Source organism: Orcinus orca, chromosome 1 (genome assembly GCF_937001465.1).
Source record: "Orcinus orca chromosome 1, mOrcOrc1.1, whole genome shotgun sequence".
Classification (NCBI taxonomy): domain Eukaryota; kingdom Metazoa; phylum Chordata; class Mammalia; order Artiodactyla; family Delphinidae; genus Orcinus; species Orcinus orca.
Window position 1 is genome coordinate 127192715 of NC_064559.1, and position 22641 is coordinate 127215355.

Consider the following 22641-nt stretch of genomic DNA (forward strand, 5'->3'; position numbering starts at 1 on the left):
TGTTGAGTGCTAAAGCATTAGTTGACACGTAAATTCAGTTTCATCTGAAATGAACAGGATAAAAAGAAAACTGCTGATTTTAATGAAAGCTCTTTGTGCTTCCTTAATAGGAGCACCAATGAATACATATTGAGAATGCTGGTAAGGATGCTTGTGGTGGTGGAGGAGATGCCAAAGTATGCACCACATGAGGCTTATTTTACCCTTTGCTTGTTTTGTTGTTTGTAGAGCCCTTATTTGAGGCAATGCCACATTGTTGCACAAAAAGAACTATTTTTACTTCAGAAAATGCCTTTAAAGGACCGTTGACTTATGAGTGTACATCTGAAATATCAAATTATATTACTATGTTGCGAGAGCATTAATTTACTCCCAATTGGGTTAACCCTTGAGAGTCTAAGCAGCCTTATACAGTGTAATCATGTAAAAAGTGACCTCAGAGTGTTCTGTCCATCCATACAGCCTTTATTACAATTAGCAAATAATGTATTGGTAATGTTTGGTTAAATAATGTATACAAACTCAGACGCATACTCTAATTACTGAATTCTAGTAAATTCTCTTTAACTTGATTAAAATGTTCTAATGTATTGAAAATTAGATTAGGCTTACTATGTTTGAGTAAAATCACTATCAGATTTTGGGAAATACATGTAAAATGCAATATGGAATATGTAAGTTCATCAGCACCTTGCTTGTTTTTGCAGTATCTCTATTCACACCAGCTGCTTTATACTTCACGGAAACATAACAGAGCTGTATGTCTATTTATGCACTGTATGTGATTGTTTTTCTTTTACAAAATCTGCTATTCCTTGTTCTTTTTAAAACAGATGCTCAAGTGTTCCATACAATCTTTTACACATTACTGTATATCAAATTGTGATATGTATGTATTTTATGTGAGAGTCCTAGAGCTGCTATACCCACTTGCATACCATGCCTGCATGCAATAATAGCATCAAAGTCCTTAAAATAAGTACATATCCATTTACAAATTAACATACTTTGAAACATAGCAATGCTTGTATATTACATACATATATATCTTAAGTAGAGATAAAATTGAATTTTGTCTAGTACAACACTGCCATCACATGATAGTGATTATAAGGCAATATGCTCAAGTGGTCAATATACTAACCATTGATCATCCTCATTTTCTGTAGGCACAGCCATCAGACCTATTGCTTTGAGAGCTGTGACCACCATTGCTCACGCTTTGCCTGGATTTCCCATTTTGGCCACTGGTGGAATTGACTCAGCTGAAAGTGGTCTTCAGTTTCTCCACAGTGGTGCTTCGGTCCTCCAGGTAGTACTTGTGTTTGTCTGTCCCTTCACAAAACTCCGTCTAACAAATAAAGTGAAAATTATGTGACAAGTATGTTCTTGTAGGGTCTCTTGAGAAAGAGGCCTTGCGGGATCAAAAGCGTGGCACTCATTAAGTTTCTATTACGGGTTGAGAACAAACCTGAGGTTCATTTCCTGTCCTTTTGAGGGCTTACAAACCCTCTATTTTTTTCTTAACATATTTGTTCACCTGTATGTTTCTAAAATAAATGAGATCACATTCCAAAATGTATACTGTACTACTGGATAAAAACCAAATATATGAAAAAAAAAAACCCAAATATATGAGGAACTCTGGGTAAAAGTAAAATCTTGATTGAAAAATAAAAGAAGTCAGGGGCAAGGCCAATACACACAATCTATGCCATATGGTACTGGAGGCATTAACAAATTTGACTGTGAACTTCCTGATAGCCAAAGCAAAGAAATCACAGCTTTCAAAATATAGAAGTGAATTGGTTGTTTACCTTCTTGTGGTACAAAGCTGAGGGAAAATCATCCATTGTCTTCATAAAGTGATACTTTGAGATGTACATGAGTACATGAGTACATCATGCTCATTTTTTTTTTTTTTTTTGCGGTACGTGGGCCTCTCACTGTTGTGGCCTCTCCTACTGCGGAGCACAGGCTCCGGACGCGCAGGCTCAGCGGCCATGGCTCACGGGCCCAGCCGCTCTGCGGCATGTGGGATCCTCCCGGACTGGGGCACGAACCCGTGTCCCCTGCATCGGCAGGCGTACTCTCAACCACTGTGCCACCAGGGAAGCCCCATCATACTCTTATTAGCCCTCTACAAATAACTTAGAAATTACTTAATTTTTTTATTATTTATACACTTGCTTTTTATATTATAATGTTGTTCAACATAGATGCAGTACAGTGCCTCAGCACTTTATAGCATAAGCATTTCTCTCAGGGACCAGATATGCAGGTTTGGATGGTCTGACATGACCCAGGTAAAATTTTTCATGTGAGGACTAGACTGTGACCTCTGAGGTAAATCCCACTTTAATATGGCTGCTTACTACCTAACATTGATGGTAATTGGGGAGCAGAGTGTTTAGCATCACTTATATTCTCTGGCAAGAAAGTGGAGTGCAGTATCTTGTGTTGCCAATTTAACAATCAGAATTAACATCCTGTTATAAAATATAAATTGGAAATAACATATATCAGAATGCTAATGGAGGAGTACTTCTGCTTCCAGGAAGATGGAGTAGGTGTACTTTTCCCTATGCTTCTGAGTAAGTACAATTAAAAACCTTTATATATCTAGAACAAACATAAAGAGATTCTGAAAGGAGGGGAGAAGGCAGTCTGGCTAGGAATCTCAGGACCCAAGGCACCACACAGTGGAGAATTTCCTGGGTTTTCTTTTTGCCTCATATATCCCAGACTTGGAGCCAAAGAAGCCAGCCACCCAGAAACAACAGGTGCAGACAAAAAACCCCTACTCTTTCTAGCCAGAGAACCAGGAAAAGACAGCCTAGCAAGACAGAAAATTTTTGACCATAACTGCTCTTCTCTAGCCAAACACCACAGCTTAAAAACTGCAGCGCCACACCTGTCCACACAAGCAAAGGACAAGCATGGGTCTCTTACTTCCAGCCTCAGGAGGCTGTAACAAGGCACCCAGCATCGCTCCTGGGCAATAATGAGCTCCCATATGTGGGAGGCATGGACTTCCACCCCATTGACCGTAATGAGGTGTCCCTTCTCCTCCCCCCCAGGGCCTTGTCAGAGGAAGTCTAATGGAGAGTCAGGATTTTTTTTTTTTTTTTTTGGCCGGTACGCGGGCCTCTCACTGCTGTGGCCTCTCCCGTTGCGGAGCACAGGCTCCGGACGCACAGGCTCAGCGGCCATGGCTCACGGGCCCAGCCGTTCTGCGGCATGTGGGATCTTCCCGGACTGGGGCACTAACCCGTGTCCCCTGCATCGGCAGGTGGACTCTCAACCACTGCACCACCAGTGAAGCCCGAGAGTCAGGATTTTTATCACCACCCAGCAGTAACAAGGCCACTCTGTCCCCGCCCCGTCACAGCCCCCTGGTGTCAGATGAGGCCTAGAGGGGAGCCAGAACTCCTATCTTCTCTTGGCAGTAACAAGGAGTTATGTCCCTCAGGTGTCAAAGGAGGACAAGTAGGGCATCTGGACAGTAATGAGGCAGCATCCTTGCCCTCCTCTACCAGAATGGTATCCAAAAATGCCAGCTAAAACAAAAGGTTTAAATAAGATGAAGAGTCCCTTAGCATAATACCCAAAATGTCAATGTTTTAATTGAAAATCACTCATCATTCCAAGACCCAGGAAGACCTCAAGCTGAATGGTAAAAGACAGTTAATAGATGCCAATACCAAGATAGCAGTAACAGAGATTTAGAATGATCTGATGAAGATTTTTAAAGCAGACATCATAAAGTTGCTCTAAGAAGCAATTACAAACAGGCTTGAAGCAAATGGAAAATATGGAAAGTCTCAAAGACATAGTTATAAAGAACCAAATGGAAATTTCAGTACTGAAAAATATAATAACAAATACAAAACTCAGTTGATGGGTTCAACAAGAGAATGGGGAGGACAAAGAAATAATCAGTGAACTGGAAGATAGAGCAGTAGAAATTAACCAATCTGAAAAACAGGGAGAAAAAAGACAGAAAGGAAAACAATGAACAAAGTCTCAGGGAACTGTGGGAGTGTAACAAAAGTTGTAATATTCATGTTATCAGAGTGCCAGAGGAGAGGTCACAGAAGGAGGGGATGAAAAAGAAATAATGTCTGAAAACTTCCCAAGTTTTGTAAGAGACATAAATAAACCTACAAGATTCAAGAAGCTGAATGCATCTCAAACATGAGAGATCCAAAGAAACCCATACCAAAACACATCATTATCAAACTTCTGAAAACTAAAGACAAAAGGCCCTTGAAAGCAAGAAAAAAATGACATCTTACCTATGAGGAGCAAACAGTTATGACAATAGATTTCTCATCATCAGAAACCATCAAGTCCAGAAAGTGAGACAAAATTTTCCAACTGTTGAAAGAAAAGAACTATCAACCCATAATCCTATTTCCTTCAAAAAGGAAAGATAAAACAAGACATTCTTAACTCAAGAAATACTAAGAATTTATTTCCAGGAAGCATAACTAAAAGAATGACTGAAGGAATTTCCTTAAGAAGAAGGGAGATGGTAAAAGAAGGGATTTGTGGGCATCAGAAATGAAGGGAGAATACAGAGCAGTATCTTCAAGAAGAATCTGGAAGATAATGGATGTCTAGGCTTGAATATCACCTGAATTTGTTTTCATCAACATGGAGGAATACATGAACTCAAGTATAAAAATGCATTATGAGTGGGTTCCAGAAAGGACTCCTGCTCATTTCCAGACATGTAAGCTTGGGCGAGTCATACATGAGGGGTGGAAATTGTTGACTGTCTACCGTGTGCTGATTCTAGCTACTGCTAGATACAGTATTTCCATGCCTACCTGAGAGTGAAATCATTTTATACTTCTTTGACATCATCTTAGGCTTGGAGGATGAAAGTAGTGTAGCCAAAGTCACATGACTAGCGCTAAAGCCAGAACTAAAACCTTGAGTTTCTCGACTGCAAAGCCAATGCTCTTCCAACTGGTCATACCGCCTGTCCCCCTCCCAGAACCTCTAAGGTGGAGTAGCAGTAATAGGCAGATCTTCCCCATCTACTCAAAGCTTACATGTTCAGGCTACAAGTTAATTCTTAGAGTAAGGATTCAAAGAAGAGAAGAAATGTGGGAACATAGAAAAATAAATAACATGATATGTTCCAAACACAGATGTGCACTCAGTTTATGGACCCTGGTATATAAATATATGGAGTACTTTGTCTCTTCATAAAAACGTGTGGTAAAATAATCGCTCAAATTGCAGTTTCTGCTTAGGCTCATCTTGGATCAAGAAGCAGAGACTCACTCAAACTACTTGAAGAAAGTGAAGCCTATTGTATTCTATATGTGAATGGAGACGGGAATTGCAAGAACCAATGGGGCAGTTCTGGGCAGAGACCTTTTCCATCTCTTTTGTGAGCCATGTGATTTCTCCCTCAAAGGAATCTATAGCTCTGTTCAATCCTTTGTCTTCAGGACTTACTCCTTGTTCCTGCCTCCTCTGAACTTCTGCCTAGCACATGCTCATCATGGACCCATTCGACATGGTGGTCTTTCAGCTCCACCTTCTACATGAAATACCTCACCAGCTTAGTATCTGTTGGCTCAGATTTTCAAAAGAGGAAATCTGTTTGGCTCAATGTATCTTTTCATGCCAGACCTCATCCTAGAACACTGGTCATCTGATGTATTGACCAGGGTATAGGAAAAACACATTAAATATTTGTTGAATGTATTTTTTAAATAAGTATGCTCGAGTTGTCATTTTTTATCTTTTTTTTTTTTTTTTTTTTGCGGTACGCGGGCCTCTCACTGTTGTGGCCTCTCCGATTACGGAGCAACAGGCTCCGGACGCGCGCGCAGGCTCAGCGGCCATGGCTCACGGGCGCAGCCGCTCCGCGGCATGTGGGATCTTCCCAGACCGGGGCATGAACCCGTGTCCCCTGCATCGGCAGGTGGACTCTCAACCACTGCGCCACCAGGGAAGCCCAAGCCCGTCATTTTTTTAAACCAGATTATGAAGAGGGGATGAGAAGGTCAACATGGTATTAAAAAGTGGCTGCCAAAGCACTGCCCCTTCAGCTCTGGCTAAGAATGGCCCAGAAACTTCCCAGCCATGTAAAATATTGACTCCCAATTGATGTTGTTAAAAAGGTAAATTTCCACACATAGGCTTTTACTGACATAAAATTACAGATTATGTATCAATTATGTGTCATTAGCTTTAGTCACGTTTTAATTCAGCTGGAAAATATTTTTAAACCAATTTTAGCTAAAGTTTGAACTAAAATCAGTATTAAGATATATTCAGGACAGTTATGAGTGGGAAAATCCCTGAATATACAATTTTGGCTTGGCATTTGAATGGGGTGGAGAATGTATAATATTTCTATCTCTCTTCCATTGTAACTGAATTTTACCCTGTTCCACTCCCTAGTCCTGGGTTAATCTAACCTTTCATTTTCTATACTTCTGGGATGCTGAATATTATTAGAGAAATTCAGGTAACTTTGCCAATTGAATTTACTCCAAATTCACAGTGTTTGATGTCAGCTGGGCCTTGGTGTGCTGGTAAGCACGTTTTTATTCATCTTTTAAAAAAAATTTCCCATCAAATTCCCTCTGGCAGTTGGTTCAAATCTTTTTTGTACACCTCAAGGCCCTAAATCCCTCCATCATCACCTTCCCATTTCTCTGTTGCCATTTGTTCACTGGCTCTTAACTGCCCACCTCATTCCCCTTCTCTGATTCTATAATATTTTCCTTGAAGAGCTCATCCACTTACATAACTTAAGGTGGAATACTATCAAATCTAGCTTTCTGTTTCTACTCAGATGTAAAGTATGTACTGACAAGATGCATTTTTTTACAAGACATAATCAGACACATGATATGTATTTAAATAGTGTGATGGTGCTGATATACTGGAGTTTAGAAAGAGAAGTAATAAACAGAAATAGTGATATAAATTAAACATTTTGATTCTGATTTTCTTGATGCACGTAAATAAACTATGTAGTTAGGCGAGTGCACTACTGGAATAAGGGTTTATTCTCAAAGTAGCAATTTCAAATTCAATTTTTAAGTGAATTTAATAACCATGACCTTCTATGTGACTTTAGAAAAAGTATTGACATTTCAAAAATGGAAAGCTAAAATTTTTTTCAGAAGTTTGATAAGTGTGATAGAACATTCTTTTCTTGTTGATCAGTTTGCATCACAGAGAAGCATTCATTCATTTATTCATTCAGTAAATATTTATTGAGAATCTACATGCCTAGCACTATTCTAGGAATTTGGAATACATACTTCTGTGAGTAGAACAGACAAAAGTCCATCACCTCATGGGGCTTACATTCTAGTGAGGACAAAGATATAATATAATAAATATGAAACATAAGTATATTATCCGGTATGTAAGATGATATGTGCTGTGAAAAAGTGGTCTCATTGCAAAGGTAATATTTGTATAAAAAACTGAAGGCGAGGAATCAGGGAAATTTTTATTGAATTAAAATACTTAGGTTATAGCATCACTTGCTTAAATTTTTGCTAATTGAGAGTTTAACTGAAATATAAAAATCACAAAATACTTTAGACCACCTTGCAGTTTAAAACTGGAAAATGCCTTTTAGGTTTCAGGCTGCAATTTTTTTTTTTTTTTTTTTTGCGGTACGCGGGCCTCTCACTGCTGTGGCCTCTCCCGTTGCGGAGCACAGGCTCCGGACGCGCAGGCTCAGTGGCCATGGCTCACGGGCCCAGCCGCTCCGCGGCATGTGGGATCTTCCCGGACCGGGGCACGAACCCGCGTCCGCTGCATCGGCAGGCGGACTCTCAACCACTGCGCCACCAGGGAAGCCCTAGGCTGCATTTTAATGGGCAATTTTTTGCTTTTTGAAGTCTTCTTACAATTTTGAGGAATGTACCATTTATCATTGGCACTGTTTATTTCTATTACCTTATTCTACAACTTGCTTTGCTGAGGATTTTAACATTTCAGTGGTAAAGCATCCAATAACCCTACCTTAAAAATGCTTCAGTTAATGTTTTATATAAAAACTAAGGAGTTAGCTAGACAATAATTCGAGTATTCCAGATCCTTTCCCTGGAACAACTTTGGAGTAAAAATGACTATTACAACAGAACCAGATGCAACACTTTGGCCAAGAAATAAGGTTCAAAACTAATTATGCGTGTGTATTCTTGGGTAGCTGCTCTTATTACTTTGTCAGTCAACCCAACTAACTTCTAATTTATTTAAGTGAACCCCAGTGTCTTTGAAATCTTATTTTTCATCTTTTTTGATAGGCTCTCATTAGTTAGAATATGCAAGTTAGATCTATAAAAATTCTAAGTGAAAATTATTATTAAATTTAAGATACCGGGCTTCCCTGGTGGCGCAGTGGTTGGGAGTCCGCCTGCCGATGCAGGGGACACGGGATCGTGCCCCGGTCTGGGGGGATCCCACGTGCCGCTGGGCGGCTGGGCCCGTGAGCCATGGCTGGTGAGCCTGTGCGTCTAGAGCCTGCGCGTCCGGAGCCTGTGCTCCGGAATGGGAGAGACCACAACAAAGAGAGGCCCGCGTACCGCAAAAAAAAAAAAAAAAAATTAAGATACCGAACACTGAAATTTATAAATACCTGTTTGTTAAATTACATTCTCAAGCTCTTCATAAACTCTTGAGGTCTTAAATCTTTTGAAAGGCTACTCTGAAAAAAGGAAGTTTGCTTCTGCCTGCCAATTAGTTATTCAGGAAAAGCATAGTAAATAAACAACTTGAATAATTTCCCTTTAAAACAGTTTGAAAAGATTAATAAATTAACACTGGCTTTTTTTTAAACTTGTAGTTTAAGTTGTTTGTCCCAGATCTAGCCTTCAGAATGAATTCTATATCCCCTTCATCTGATTTAAGTACTAGTCTACAATTTCTGTTAGTAAAAACTATTTAGGGATTTCTATTGCAACCAAAACCCAGACGGAGTCAGTTGCTTTTAGTAATAGGTTTCATCACAAAATGTTCACTCTCCTCTATTGTATATAGATAGAGGATATAAGTACTATGCTACCTTTTTTTTCACTGAATTACTTTGGGTTTCTATAATTTAATTTAATGATATTGCCACTACAATTCAATCTTTTAAGGACTTTGATTCAGGACATCAGAAATTATAGGAAGTTCATTCATGTACAATTATGACCTGTGCCTTCATTGAGATTGTATGGGTGGGTTTTTTTATTCCATTTCTTTTGTATGGGTTTCACTGAAGTTAATAGAAAATCCTGAAATACAGCAGAAAGAGGGAGTATAGTGGGCATTTGCTGTGAGTCATGGTCATGTGACAGACACTCACTAGAGTTATATAACGAAATCAATTTTTGACAATAATTAGCTGCTCTGATGGAGCTAGTTCAAGCTAAATGGAATTTTTTAATGTGATCAAGAGATGTATTATTTTATTGAAACTAGAGAAAAAGAGGTAATTGAAGCAGCACGATGACACTATTTCCACATGAGTGCAGATGCATTATGGACATTCTCTCTTGGTCATAATGCACAGGAAGACTGCAGTGCTTCAACTATATAGATGGGGTCTTTAGGTGGTAAAAATTTTGTGTACTATATTTTAAATTCTTATTGGGTAAGCGGAAAATATATTTATTCAATTATTTCTTATTTTTTATTTAATCATCACTAATCATCATCATTAAAGTCAGGCTATGATACATGAAGGAAGAATAGTTGATACCATTCAAAGTTATTTTAAATGGCATCAGAATTATTTCACATAGCTAGTTAAAATAGACACATTTGTCTTTCCACTATGCAGTTTCTTGTTTCCTAGCTTTAATGAGTGTTTCATGTACAGTGTTAAGAACAATATGCAAGTAGTTATTTTAAAAAATAGAAACCCTATATTTGTAGAATAATATATAGGAAAAAAGTAGTATCCATTCAGTGAAATTCAAATTACTGTGTCAGTTATTGCATTATTTTAAATTACTTTAATGGATGGTGTCTTTAATGGAAGAGGTTTTAATTTTTGGAAAGTATCTTGATTGCAGTGCAACAATGTTGCTTATAAGCAAACAGAGGAAATTAAATGGAAACCTGCTAGGCTTTCGAATGATTACACATTCGCCACTTGATAGAAAGATTAATATCTAGATTCAAAAGAAATTAATTGAAATTAAATCTAATCTTTTTGAATGACAGTTTTACTATAAGAAAAAGTAACTCTACCACACAATGACTATTTTATGTGAGAAAATAACCATGAGTTAGCTAAGATGTTTGCAATTAGCCATATGAAATTTCTGATCTTGTATAAACTTCCTTGGCTAAATTTTTTCCTGACTCTGGCCAGATCCTTTATATTGTCTTTTCCTTTTTGCATTGTATGCAGAGCTATGGTTAATTACTAGTTTCACTTCTTCATCAAAGAATCTTCATATGTCTGACCAAAGTTTTAAACTACTATTTACCTTTTTATTCTTCAGTTAAAAAAAAAATCCTAGTTGTTTAGATATTCTTATTTCACATATTATTTTCCAAACATTGTGTTTTCTATGTTGGTTTTCTCTGAATCTTTCCAATTTATCAATTTATCATTTGAAATGAATTGTGATTTAACATAACTAATTTTTTAATAATCATTCCATAACTTATCCACCCAAATGACTATTAGAAATAGTCACTTGGGAGCTAATGTGTTTTCAATACCATCAGTAACTACTCTTCATACTTTGAGAATGGATCTCATTTCCTGTAAACAAAGCTAAAGAGAGCCAAGCCAAGTGAACAACGTTGGTTGTTGAACTGAGTTAGGTATACAAAGTCATGAGTCTCCTTTTCTGTCAGTCCATAAACTGACTTTAATAAGCTGTTCAAAAAAATGTGTAACAAAATTATTCTGAGCAGTGCCAACATCCACCAACATTATTTTGAAAAACCCAAACTAATTTAGATGTGTATAATTGTGTATTTGTTTAAAAATCCACCTCAATATTTTAGAGACTCGTTTTGGTACTAAGTTAGGTAGGGTTCAGAATTCAGACTGAATAGAGAGTTATTAGAAAATGCTAGGCCATAGCAAATATATTGTAAAGAATATTAATGATGAATTACCATCTGTTTTTCAAAAAGTCCTCTCTAGTTATTAATTCATTTGGCTCTTACAAAGCTCAGGGCATATCAATAAGCATTTTTAACCCTATTTTGTAGATTTGCAAAATTGTAATTACCTTAACTTTGTTTCACCAGTTGGCTAACCGGTGTGATTAGAAACTATGTTTCCTGATTTCTACCCCATGATTTGTCTCTGCGTCTCCTACCGTCCATGTTATTGTGCTCAAGAAATTGTTCTAGAAAATGAAAAAGAAATTCATCATCATTCACAAACACGTGAATGCATGCTCTGTCCTTGACTTATTAACTGATGATTCATTCTCAACTCTTGAACTACACCTGTGTATCATTTGTTTACCCCAGTCTTATAATTTTCCAGGTGAACTGCTTACTCCTTCTTAAATAATTTATCCCTGAATTCTTCAGTTTCCAAAATTACTTTAAATTCTCATGTGCTGAGTAAAGGAAATCATGAGATTTCTAGAAAGCTGACTAACTTAGGGCTCCTGAGTTCTGTTTGGGGAAAACGTAGAAATCCAGTTAATCAATTTTTAAGTAACGTGAAATAGGGAGGCAGAGTAAGTTCCAATGTAGCTTCAGGAAAAGCAAGAGACACATATGTGACTCATACCGTATAAGAAGATAAAGCTGGTTGTTGATAAATATAAAGACACATCCTTGGGTGCAAAAACTTAATTATACATCTAAAATAGAGGTAACTATGGCAAAGAGAAGATTTTGTAGAAAAGCTGTGGAGGGATTTAATTCACAATAAGGTCAACAAAAATAGCATATTGATGTAGCTTCCCAGTAAATGTTGATGTGATCTTAGTTGTATTTGAGATATGATATTGAGTAAAAGGGAAATGATGTCCTCAGTGAACTCACATCAGATGACATCTTCATTTATCACGTGGTGGGTGCCCACTATGTGCCAGGCATAGTTCTAGCCCCAAGGGTACAAGGATGTTTTCAGACAACTGAGAATGCTTTTAGGAACCTTGCATGCTAGAAGCCCCCTCAAAGGAGTGATACGATAATCGAGCCCAGATTCGGATGAGTAAAAAAAGAAGTCAGCCATGCAGAGGTCTGGGAGAAAAGTGTCCTCCTGGCACAAGGAAGAGCAAGATCATAAATACAAAGGCCTGGCGCACAAGGGTGAGAGCAGTCTTGTCTTGTTTCAGGACAGAAAGACACAGCGGAGATGAGGATGATAGGAGATGAAGGGGCAGTCACAGGCAGAGGTGGCTCCTGTGGGGTACTGTACGCCACGATAAAAATTTTAGATGTTATTCTCTGTTTAATGGGAAGCTATTAAAGAGTGACAAGGTCTTTACATTTTCACAGTCTGACACCATACCCCTTCTCTCTCTCCACAAATCCAGGAGCAAATAAATGCTCAGTGGGCCCTTTCTACTTTGAACTTCCAGAGCACATGGTTCACTTTTAATTTATGGTTTTTATCCTTTGTGATTCAACTCTCCTCTCTTCTAGGGCTGCAGCCAGCCTCCCTCATCCTTGCCTTGCAAATATTTTTTTACTGTTTCCAAGGATGATGGTCCCCAAAAATGTGTTTTTATCAACACAAATCCATCACTTCTAGAAAAAAACATATCTCCCAGTACATGTTCTGTTAATGGTAGAACATCATCATCAATTTTCTATACAACAAAAATGTTATTAGATATGAATCTAAAAATCAGACTAACACAAATCCCTTTCCGGAATCATTCAGTTCTATCACATGCTTAATATATTTGAATTTTTTTCCCCAAGAGTTCAGATCAGAATAGATTGTTTGTGCCATTCTAAGTATTTCTTTTACAAGAAAAAATGAAAGTACAGACCACAGAGATTCTAAATATTTCTCTTACAAGAAAAAATGAAAATACAGACCACAAAAACACATTTCACAGTTGGTTTCTCATAAGTACCTACCTCCCTAGGAGTTCCCAGGCCTGACATTCAATTTTGTACTCTACTATTTTGCTTTGTATGTGCTATCCCAATTCTTTATCACTTTTCTTCTCTTTTCTTTCATTTCTTGTTTTTTTTTTTTTGGTCACGGTAACCTGGATTTATTTACATTAGAACATTCCAAAAGACATTTTACTCTGTGAATTAAAATAAATCCTGCAATTTTGCAATATGTGTGTTTAACAAATTATTTTTACTTAGAGCATACTACAGAGTTAATTTTCTCTTGTGTGAGAGAAGAAATAAGTATGAAGAAGAAAATGCCTTTGTGCACTACAAATAATTGTCATACAAATATGAATTTTCACCTGTCCTGTTTATTAAAAATATTGTTTTGGGTATAACATGCAGTATTTAAAATATGAACACCTAGCTCATTTCTTACGGAGTAGCCTTGAAAACGTCTTATTTCTAACCATCTTCAAAGATTAGAAATGTGAAGATTTGTTTATTCACTTTCTGATCTTAATACAGGATGTGTCTAAGGTAGAGGAAGAGGGAGGACGACTCTGTTAGGCAGTAACTGCACTACAGGACACCTAGGGCTCTGCACCAAAGATATAACTGAGCTCTGAGAGCTGCCTTAGGAAGGTTAGTGGGATCTCTTCTTAGTGTGGTAAAATTGAAGCTGAACAGTTCTGCCGTATACCTCTATATCATTGTCTAATATGTGGTGTTTTGTTTCGTTTATCTTGCCAACCAGTGTCTCAAGTTCCTTGCTCTTAATGCATTCAGTTACGAAAGCCTGTTGTTGGTCCCTAGTGTTTTTCAGAAACCTTTGTTTATTCTAGTCTTGAAGATTCTTGACAGTATTTGTGTGCCTCTGTTATGTATCCAGATCTGGTTGTATTGCCACGTATATTACGGCAGTTAAGAGAAGGAGATTTGAAGTTCTACAATTCTTTGCTCAACTCCTGGACTCACCATTTTATAACTAAATAAATTTAAGCTAATTATTTAACCTCTGTAAACCTTGGTTGATTAATCTGTATAATAGAAGTTATAGTATCTACCTTATTGGGTTGCTGTGAGAAATATTTAATACGTTAAAGGAAGTATCACGATTCAGAGTCCCAGTACGTCTAGTGCCTCCCTCCTGATCCAGCCTCTCTGATCCTGCCAACCTCTTGCCATCCAGCGATGCCTGGCACATCAGGGAGGCTCCAGCACCCTGGTCCAGCTCTCAGATTGGTTGGAAAATGCATATCAACTCTGATTGTGTTGGTCTCTCATTATAAACTCCTAGAAGAAAGAGTACCAAGATCATGTAATTTTAGTCATGTAATTGACATTTATTAGAGGTTTTCTTGCTACAGATGACAGTGATTTACTGAGGATTGAAGAATAAGCAAATAATTTGGATGCACATTTATTTTCATAGTATTGATTAGGACTCATGCAAATAGTGATTATGAAAGGAATTACAGTAAAATATCAAAGTCCTTATAGGCCTAAAACATTCTTAAAAGACTTTTCTTAGAAATCACAACTATGTCTCCCATTTAGAAGTTTTAGAAAAATCAGGGGTAAGTTTAAGGTGTATGAGCAGTACAGGAAATTTCTGTCAGGAAATTTCAGTCTCCAGTTCAAGTGGCTCCTAATTCACAATTCAGAAACCAGGCTTAGGCCAGATGACCTTTGTATAAACTAGGAGCATGATCAAATTCAGCATTGAAATTTGTGATCAGCTCCACTCAGTAGAAGAATTTTTATCAATTGAGTTTGCCACAAACAAGAGGAAATCTGGACTTTGTCAGAAGTATTCTGTGCAGATATGTATAAATATTTACTGGATTTTTTCATCTTCCTTAAAAAAATGTATCTGGTAGAAACGGTTTACTTATATGTTAAAAGTTTGCTCAAGGAAGGGAAATCACATCATCAATGCTCCCAAGCAAAATGCTTTTAAGGGAAAATTTTGAATATTTTATTGCAGACTATTCAACAAATTGTAATTTCAGATAGAGGACCAAATGGATTTCTGTTTTATCTAAGTTAAAAAAAATCATTCAAAAGCTTGGCTCTCTAGAAGTATGTATCTGTGCATCATGTACGTGTTTTATGGCATCAAAGTTACAGTTCAGTAGATTTCCAAAAGCCTTTTGAGACAGAGACATGAATTTTTACAGATTCTAATTACAAGTTAGAAGTCATCTCGCTGTTGGAAGTTAAAAATGGAGACAATTAGAGAAAATTCCAGTTGAAAGAAAAATGCGTTTTGGAGAAAGCAATAAAAGCACAAAAAAATAGGAAAGTAAAATCACTTCTCAGTAGTTCTTCTGTGATTCAATTGTAGATCAATAGTGTGTAGTTAATGCATTACCAGGAGAGCATTAATTTGCAATTATGGCAGGTGATCTGATCCTCTGTGTTCTGTCCATTGACCCAGATGACCTTTTGTTGAAAGAGATTCTGTGGTTATTATTTTAAATAGAGCAAGAGAAAGGCAATACGAAAGTATAGGTCACTCTCAGCTGTAAGTATCTTACACAACACAAATAGGAACCTTTGTAGTACAGCCCCAATAGTCGTATAAGTATAATGAGCCTGAGCGTGGGCATGTCTGTCTGTGTGCAGGATGGATGTAATATGCACCGTATGATGGTGGGTAAAAATGATGCAAGGTGAAACTACAAATGCCCTGAATTAAGCATAAAATAAAAGTCTGTTTTATTACAGGTGTCTGTAATAAACCTCTACGCAGGAAGATATGAGAAACTTTGGTGCAACCAAGTGTGTGTTTTAGGATGCTTCCTTTTGAACGTGTGAGCTAAGTAGCCTGGGAGGTAGAGAGTCTGATGCCCCAAGCACGCATTCTTGAAAGCAAGTGGATCTCAGCTGTTTAGCGACCACATTCTAATCATAAAAGTGTGGCAAGGACCCAAGTGGCCTTGTCCAGAGTCGGCTACACAGGCAATGATAGCCTCAGAATTGCCAGCTAAGCACAGGGGACCTCAGTCTTCTGAGGTCTTACTGATGTATGTTTCAACACAAATGAAAATGCATCAAACTGCTTAGAGTGAAATCCTAGCTCTACTGTTCGTTAGCTATATGACCTTGGCTTTAATAGGTGTGTGAACTTTTTATACTTCAGTTTTGTTATCTGTAAAGTGGGGATAATAGTAATACCTACTTCGTAGGATGGATGTGAGGATTAAACATTATCACATGTAAAGCACTTCAAATAGTACCTGCAAAAAAGTACCCCACAGATGTTAGATAGGAAGGTTCATCATCATCATCCCCCACTAGCATTTTTATACATTCACAAAGAATTTTAAAACAAAATTTACAGCCCTCTATTCTAGCTTTTGGCTAGCATGTAGCTAGTCTTAGCTCAGGTGGATTGAAAAGGAGCCTGAGGGAAAGGTCAAGTGCTATTGTTTTGTTGGAAAGTAAAATCTAGGATAGTTAGAGTAAAAGAAACTAGAAATGAGACAGAGGAAGATGCGATTTGAATACAAGTTAATGCGTTACTGAGTTGGCCACTGCTTCACAAGACACAAAGAGAAGCTACAGTCAGTTGGCCACATGGACTGCCTCCAGACAGACTAGATAAACAGTGCCTTGGGGAAATTCCCTGGCGGTCCAGTGGTTAGAACTCGGAGCTTTCACTGCAGTGGCCTGGGTTCAGTCCCTAGTCAGGGAAATAAGATCCCGCAAGCAGCATGGTGTGGCACAAAACAAACAAACAAACACAACTGTGCCTTGGGACAATCCATCACAGGGAAAATGAAGAAAAAACTTCTCTGCCATTCCCTTCGGTCTTCTCTCTTCCATTCGTTAAAGTTCATCCTTCTGGAGAGTTAACTCTCCCTGCTTCTGGGTTTTATCACCCTGTGAAAGCGGGCTCCTACAAACTGGAGTGTAGCCCATAGTGGCACATCATCCAGATTCTAATCTCTTCTACACATCTGGTTATCAAGCCTCTATATTCACAGTGACAGATAACTTATGACCTTACAAGTTATCCAGTTAAAATTATAAGCAAATTCTGCCTCATATTGTGGAAACTCTACTTCAATGTATCTTTCATCCGTTGGCCTTACTACTTCTTTTTAAAGAGAATATATTCATCTTATTTTGTAAAAGCATAGAATTTCAGAAATGGAGAAAAACCCTGTCAGTACAGAAACAGTTAAATGTTATATTCATACTGTTCATTTCTTTGGTTATAACCATAAGTGGTAATATAGGTAAGTGAAAATAGTGTGCAATTTTATAGTAATATTTTTACTACACTATAACCTAGATCACTTCACTCCCAGAATGAGACACAGGAAGCTAGGAAGTTGGGTGCTCTCAAGTAGGAATAGCTTGCTGTGAGAGAATTAAATGGGTACCCAAAGACTTTCTGGAACCTGGAGAAATTAGGACAGCAGTAACCTACGCATGCAGAAGTGATTCCTGCTTATACCAGGAAACCCAGGGGAAGTGCTCTGAAATGCTTTCAGTAATATGTAAAAACTGAGTAGCATGCGTGCAAAACATATTCTAAAGTTATTCATCAGAAATATACCTGATACGAAGATGGGACTTGGTTCTCTCTGGAAAAGTGTCTAAAATGAGCATTGTAGTGATTTGAGAAGGGGGAATATCATTCTTTGGCTGTTTCTCCATTCACTCCTTGGTAGAAGCACGCAATGATTCATTAATCATCCAAACAGTCAAGCAAAGGAAAAAAGGAATCAAAGGTACAAATACACAGGTAAAGAAAAGGGAGGAAGAAGGTCCTTATGGTCAAGTAATTGAGAACTGAATGCAACTTTATGTAGGAAAACAACTTGTCTATACTAGTTTTTCATTTTTTTTCATGGATAGATATATTTTATGAATAAATGAAACCACTGCTTAAATCAGTCTAAGTCCCAATTTTAACCGAAGTTGTCTGATAGGTCACTCTGGCCATTTGGAGTCTTACCCATTCTAATTATATGTAAGATCTTTAGTTTGATTTTTATAAAACTTGACATTCTAGCGCCTGGATTTTGTTATAACTATCTTAGCCCAGCATCATAGAAGAAACTCTTAATGAAGAGAACATAAATAGCTTCCCACAGCCTCACTATGATCCACAAACAGGCTATACGTCCATTATAACTTTGCAACTCATAATAACAAAGCTATTATAATGGCTAATGCTCACACAGAATTTACTATGTGGCAGATACTTTCGTAAGCTATTAGTTCTATTAATTCATTTACCCCTCCAATAATCCTCTGAGATAGATATTAGCATTGTCCCCATTCTATAGATAGGAATGTTAAATAACAAGATGGTAAGTGGCAAAGCTGTCATCTAAGCTCACATAATTTGGCCTAGCATCTCTGATTTTAACCACTATGCTATATTGACATTATTGCCCACTAGAATGACTATTTTCAAAAGACAGACAGTAATAAGTGCTGTTGAGGATGTGGAGAAACTGGAAACTTCATGTATTGCTTGTGGGAATGTAAAATGGTGCAACTACTTTCGAAAACAGTTTGACAGCTCTTAGAAAGTTAAACATAAATGTACCATACAGTCCAGAAATTTCACTCCTAGGTACCTATCCAAGATAAATAAAAACATACATCCTCACAAAGACTTGTACACAGATGATTATGGCAGCACTGTTCCTAATACCCCCAAAATGGAGAAAATCCAGATTCACATCAGCTGATGAATGGATAAACAAAATGGGGTACGTCCAATGGCATAATATTCAGCAATGAAATTAACTGACACCATAACAGCATAGGTTGTTTTAACATGTGTAAAAACATTATGCTAAGTGAAGACAAGCAGACACAAAATACTATACTATTTGTATTACAGAATTCTATTTATATGAAAATGATCCAAAGGGGCAAATCTGTGAGGACAGAAGACAGATCAGCATTTGCCGGCAGCTTGGGGAGGAAGTGGGAGGATGACTGTAAAAGGGCACATGAGGGGCTTCCTTGGTGGCACAGTGGTTGAGAGTCCGCCTGCCGATGCAGGGGACACGGGTTCGTGCCCCGGTCCGGGAAGATCCCATATGCCGCAGAGCGGCTGGGCCCGTGAGCCATGGCTGCTGGGCCTGTGCGTCCGGAGCCTGTGCTCCACAACGGGAGAGGCCACAACAGTGAGAGGCCCGCGTAACGCAAAAAAAAAAAAAAAAAAAAGGAATAAGGAATGATTCCTAAGTCTTGGACTATTGGAGAAGTAGGTCGTAAGGAGTGGGAAAATTAAGAATGCTATTCTGGCCATAGTTAACATGCCTAGGAGACATCTCAGTGGAGATGTCAGATAGGCAGTTGCATCTCCTTTTCTCTATCCTACTTTCCAGAGATGTACCGAGCATTCAAATGCATGTATAACCCATAAAAATATGTCTTCTCTCTCAGCTAGGATGTATATTCCTTTCCGTTTCTTATGAATGCCTGGTAGTGATTAGGCACAAAGTAGATACATGGATACATGCTCGTGTACAGATGCTGAGAAATGAATGGGTAGATGTCTCTATCAGTGAATGTTTAGAAATAGACAAAAAGCGTCTGGGTGTTGAATAGTTCAGAGGGCAGTTTCAGTTACCCCTTATCATTCTCAGATATATATATATATATATATATCCTGAAGCTGAGTTCTAGAAGATTATGTTAGAGGAAAAGATTAAAAGAAATGAAATTTGCATCAAATGTATATTTTTAAATAAAGTAAATAAAAGGTCTAGAAAACATTTCCTTCCAAAGGAAGAAAAAAGCCTAAATTTATTAGTCTTTAAAAACATGCTCATCCATTTCCCTAACTCATTTTCTTCAAACACTCAGGAAATATTGCTTCTCTGTTGTGTTTAAGTGGTCAGATTTCCCACACATTTAATGTTCTTGTGACTTGTGGGTCTTTTGAAAACTTTCATACCAGATTCTCCTGGTCTGAAACATACATATTCCTAGTTAAACACCTAGTTAAACACCTCTCTTATCCTGTTTACTGATCCCGCCCCACAAAATCAGAGGAAAGAGAGACAGTGATGGTTGTTTGCGTCTTTTGTTTAAGCTGACAGATCTGAACCAAGAGGACCTAAAAACTTCTTGGAATTAAAAATTTGGATATGCAGATTTAAACCTTCATTATCTCCGAATCAATTATTCTGTGTTTGTAAGACAAAGAAGATAATATGTCTAAGGATCAAAATATCAACCCTGTTTCAGATAGCTGGCTTAATCCCACAGTGATAGACGTGTCAGATATTATAATATTTAGCATATTTCCTCATGTGGAAAAGGATAGGATTTCAGTTGTCATGCTTTAAGGGCATGAGCCATAATCTCATTATCATCTCCCTAAATCAATCACTACCTCCTGGATGTTAACTCCATCCTAATGATACCAGATGCAGTAATATATATGAGGTGAGAGAAAAGTTCCGTGACTCATCATGGGGCCTGAAAACAATGACGCAAGCTAAAAATCAGTTTAATCACTGGTGAATTCAGCATGGCCAAATACACCACACATTGCACATGCCTGGTTTTACAGAGCTAAATTAAGAATAATGTTGCATATTCATAGGGCATGATGTCTCTGAAACACACAAAGTAAATGTGAGTAATCTAAAGAGAGTTAAAAAAAATAAGCCAGTTCTATTGCATTTTAGAGCATTATGTAATTAGGGACTGTTCCCTATAACAGCTTCAGGATGTAAGCAATAGTTTAACTTACAGTGTGACATTTTATAGATAAGACTGAAATGTAAGACACATAAAATTCACTTAAGCTGCATTTACCTTATTTATCTTTTCCTTTAATTCATATACATATTCTAATTCATATTCTTAATTGATTTAAAGCTTGCAGTATGTTGATTTGTGGAGAGGGGATGGCAATCAGATTTTAGTTTATGTTGTCAAAGCATGACAGTTGAAATTCAGTTATTTCTTGGTCTCCACATTTTATCTTATATATTCATCTGTGTGTGATAAGCCAATTGCTTACAACATAGATGTGATAATTTTAGTCCTGGGGCACAATGTAGTAACTTATCTTAGAAATTAATCATTATGGAAAGAAAACTCAAAAGGCACTAGTTTCACATCAAGATACACAATTAAAAACTTGAATAGTTATTCTTACCTCTGAATGAGACCCACTGTGACATACATACAACAAGAACGCCTTCCTGTATATAGTTCTTCATAATTCTTATCTCATTTTGTCCCGACAACATCTTTTTGAGGAAGGTTCATTCTGATAGATATAAAACAAACAGCATAATCTCAGGATGCTGCAGTCAGTTTTGTTTGATAATAGAATTTGAAAAGAAACCAGAGGACTGGTTCATAAATTAGTATCTTTGAATGAAAAAATAAATGAATGAGTGGGTAATTTTTGAGTAAGACTTTTTTGAAGAAATGATGTCATAAAACTGCTCTCTTATGATTAAAATTCATATTGATCTATTAAACACTCCTGGCTACATCCCAAGCAAATAGAGAGAAAAGGTCTTTACTGGGAAGATGCAGCAATTTTGCAGGATATATTTTAAAGGAGGGCAAATTGTTTTAAATGCCAGTGTTTCCACAAATCTGTTCAGAAGTAAATTTGATTATTTACCTTGAACTACTTAGAGTAAGTTGATGAAGTTCTGAACTTTAAATTTAAAGGATGAACTTGAAATAATCAAAGATAGAGAAAGAATTCTTTAGAATGGAAATATTGGTCCTGATCCAAGGAGACAACTGGATATGAGTGACGCAGAAACAAAAAAATTAAATAAGCCAATCCAGACACAAATGAACTTAGAGACCTTTCTCTTAGTTTCTCCTGGCTCTATTTTATCTGTTCTTCACCATGGATAGCATCTAGATTGCTATATATAAACACTTCAACATATATGCATATATGAATGAAAATTAGTAGTTTAGAACATTGCATAATTTGGACATGTTACTGTAAGTTCAGTCACTGTTAAATGAGGTCTTTATAGAATAATAAATTACATGTTTATCCAGTTGTTATTAAAGGAGACTACTAGAAGAGAAAAATCAAATGACAGCTGCTATCAACATTCAGGTATCTAGAGTGGGACCACCAGATAAGTAATGATCCAAATACCAGATAAGTAATAATACAAATAATCCAAATACAAATAATCCAAATCCAAGGCCAAGTTTGGCTGTGACAAACAGTATGCTGAGTATCAAGAAGAATGCTAAAGAAGTAGAGCTGCTTCTTTGCATCGTAGAAATACATTGGTATTCCCAGAAAAGAGTTAAGTGCAAAGAAATTAATGTTTAATGGTGCAATGAATGGAACAAACTCTAAATGCAATAGGAATTGAAATAAAAATATCTTACTGTAGAGGAAGAGAAAATGAATTATTGACAGAAAATGAAAGAACTATGCTCATCATTGAGTGCTGTTGCTCTGATATCTTTCTCTTGCTTCATTCATTTATTCATTGAACAAATCACATGCCAAGCGCAAATCTTTATGTGAGTGTGCAGTGATGAACAAAACAGATATAGTACCTATCCTTTTATTGTGTCTCTGAAAACTGGTGAATGAGATCCAGACAA

At 37.3% G+C, this 22641-nt stretch overlaps 1 protein-coding gene across 2 annotated transcripts in view; it reads left to right on the plus strand.

The window, feature by feature from the left end:
- Positions 1-22641, plus strand: part of DPYD (dihydropyrimidine dehydrogenase) — a 795698-nt gene that overhangs the window by 646526 nt on the left and 126531 nt on the right. For both annotated transcript variants that reach the window (XM_004263062.3, XM_033437294.2), the window contains exon 19: positions 1170-1312. In XM_004263062.3, the coding sequence (XP_004263110.1) occupies positions 1170-1312 (143 nt within the window). The remainder of the gene's footprint in view (positions 1-1169; positions 1313-22641) is intronic.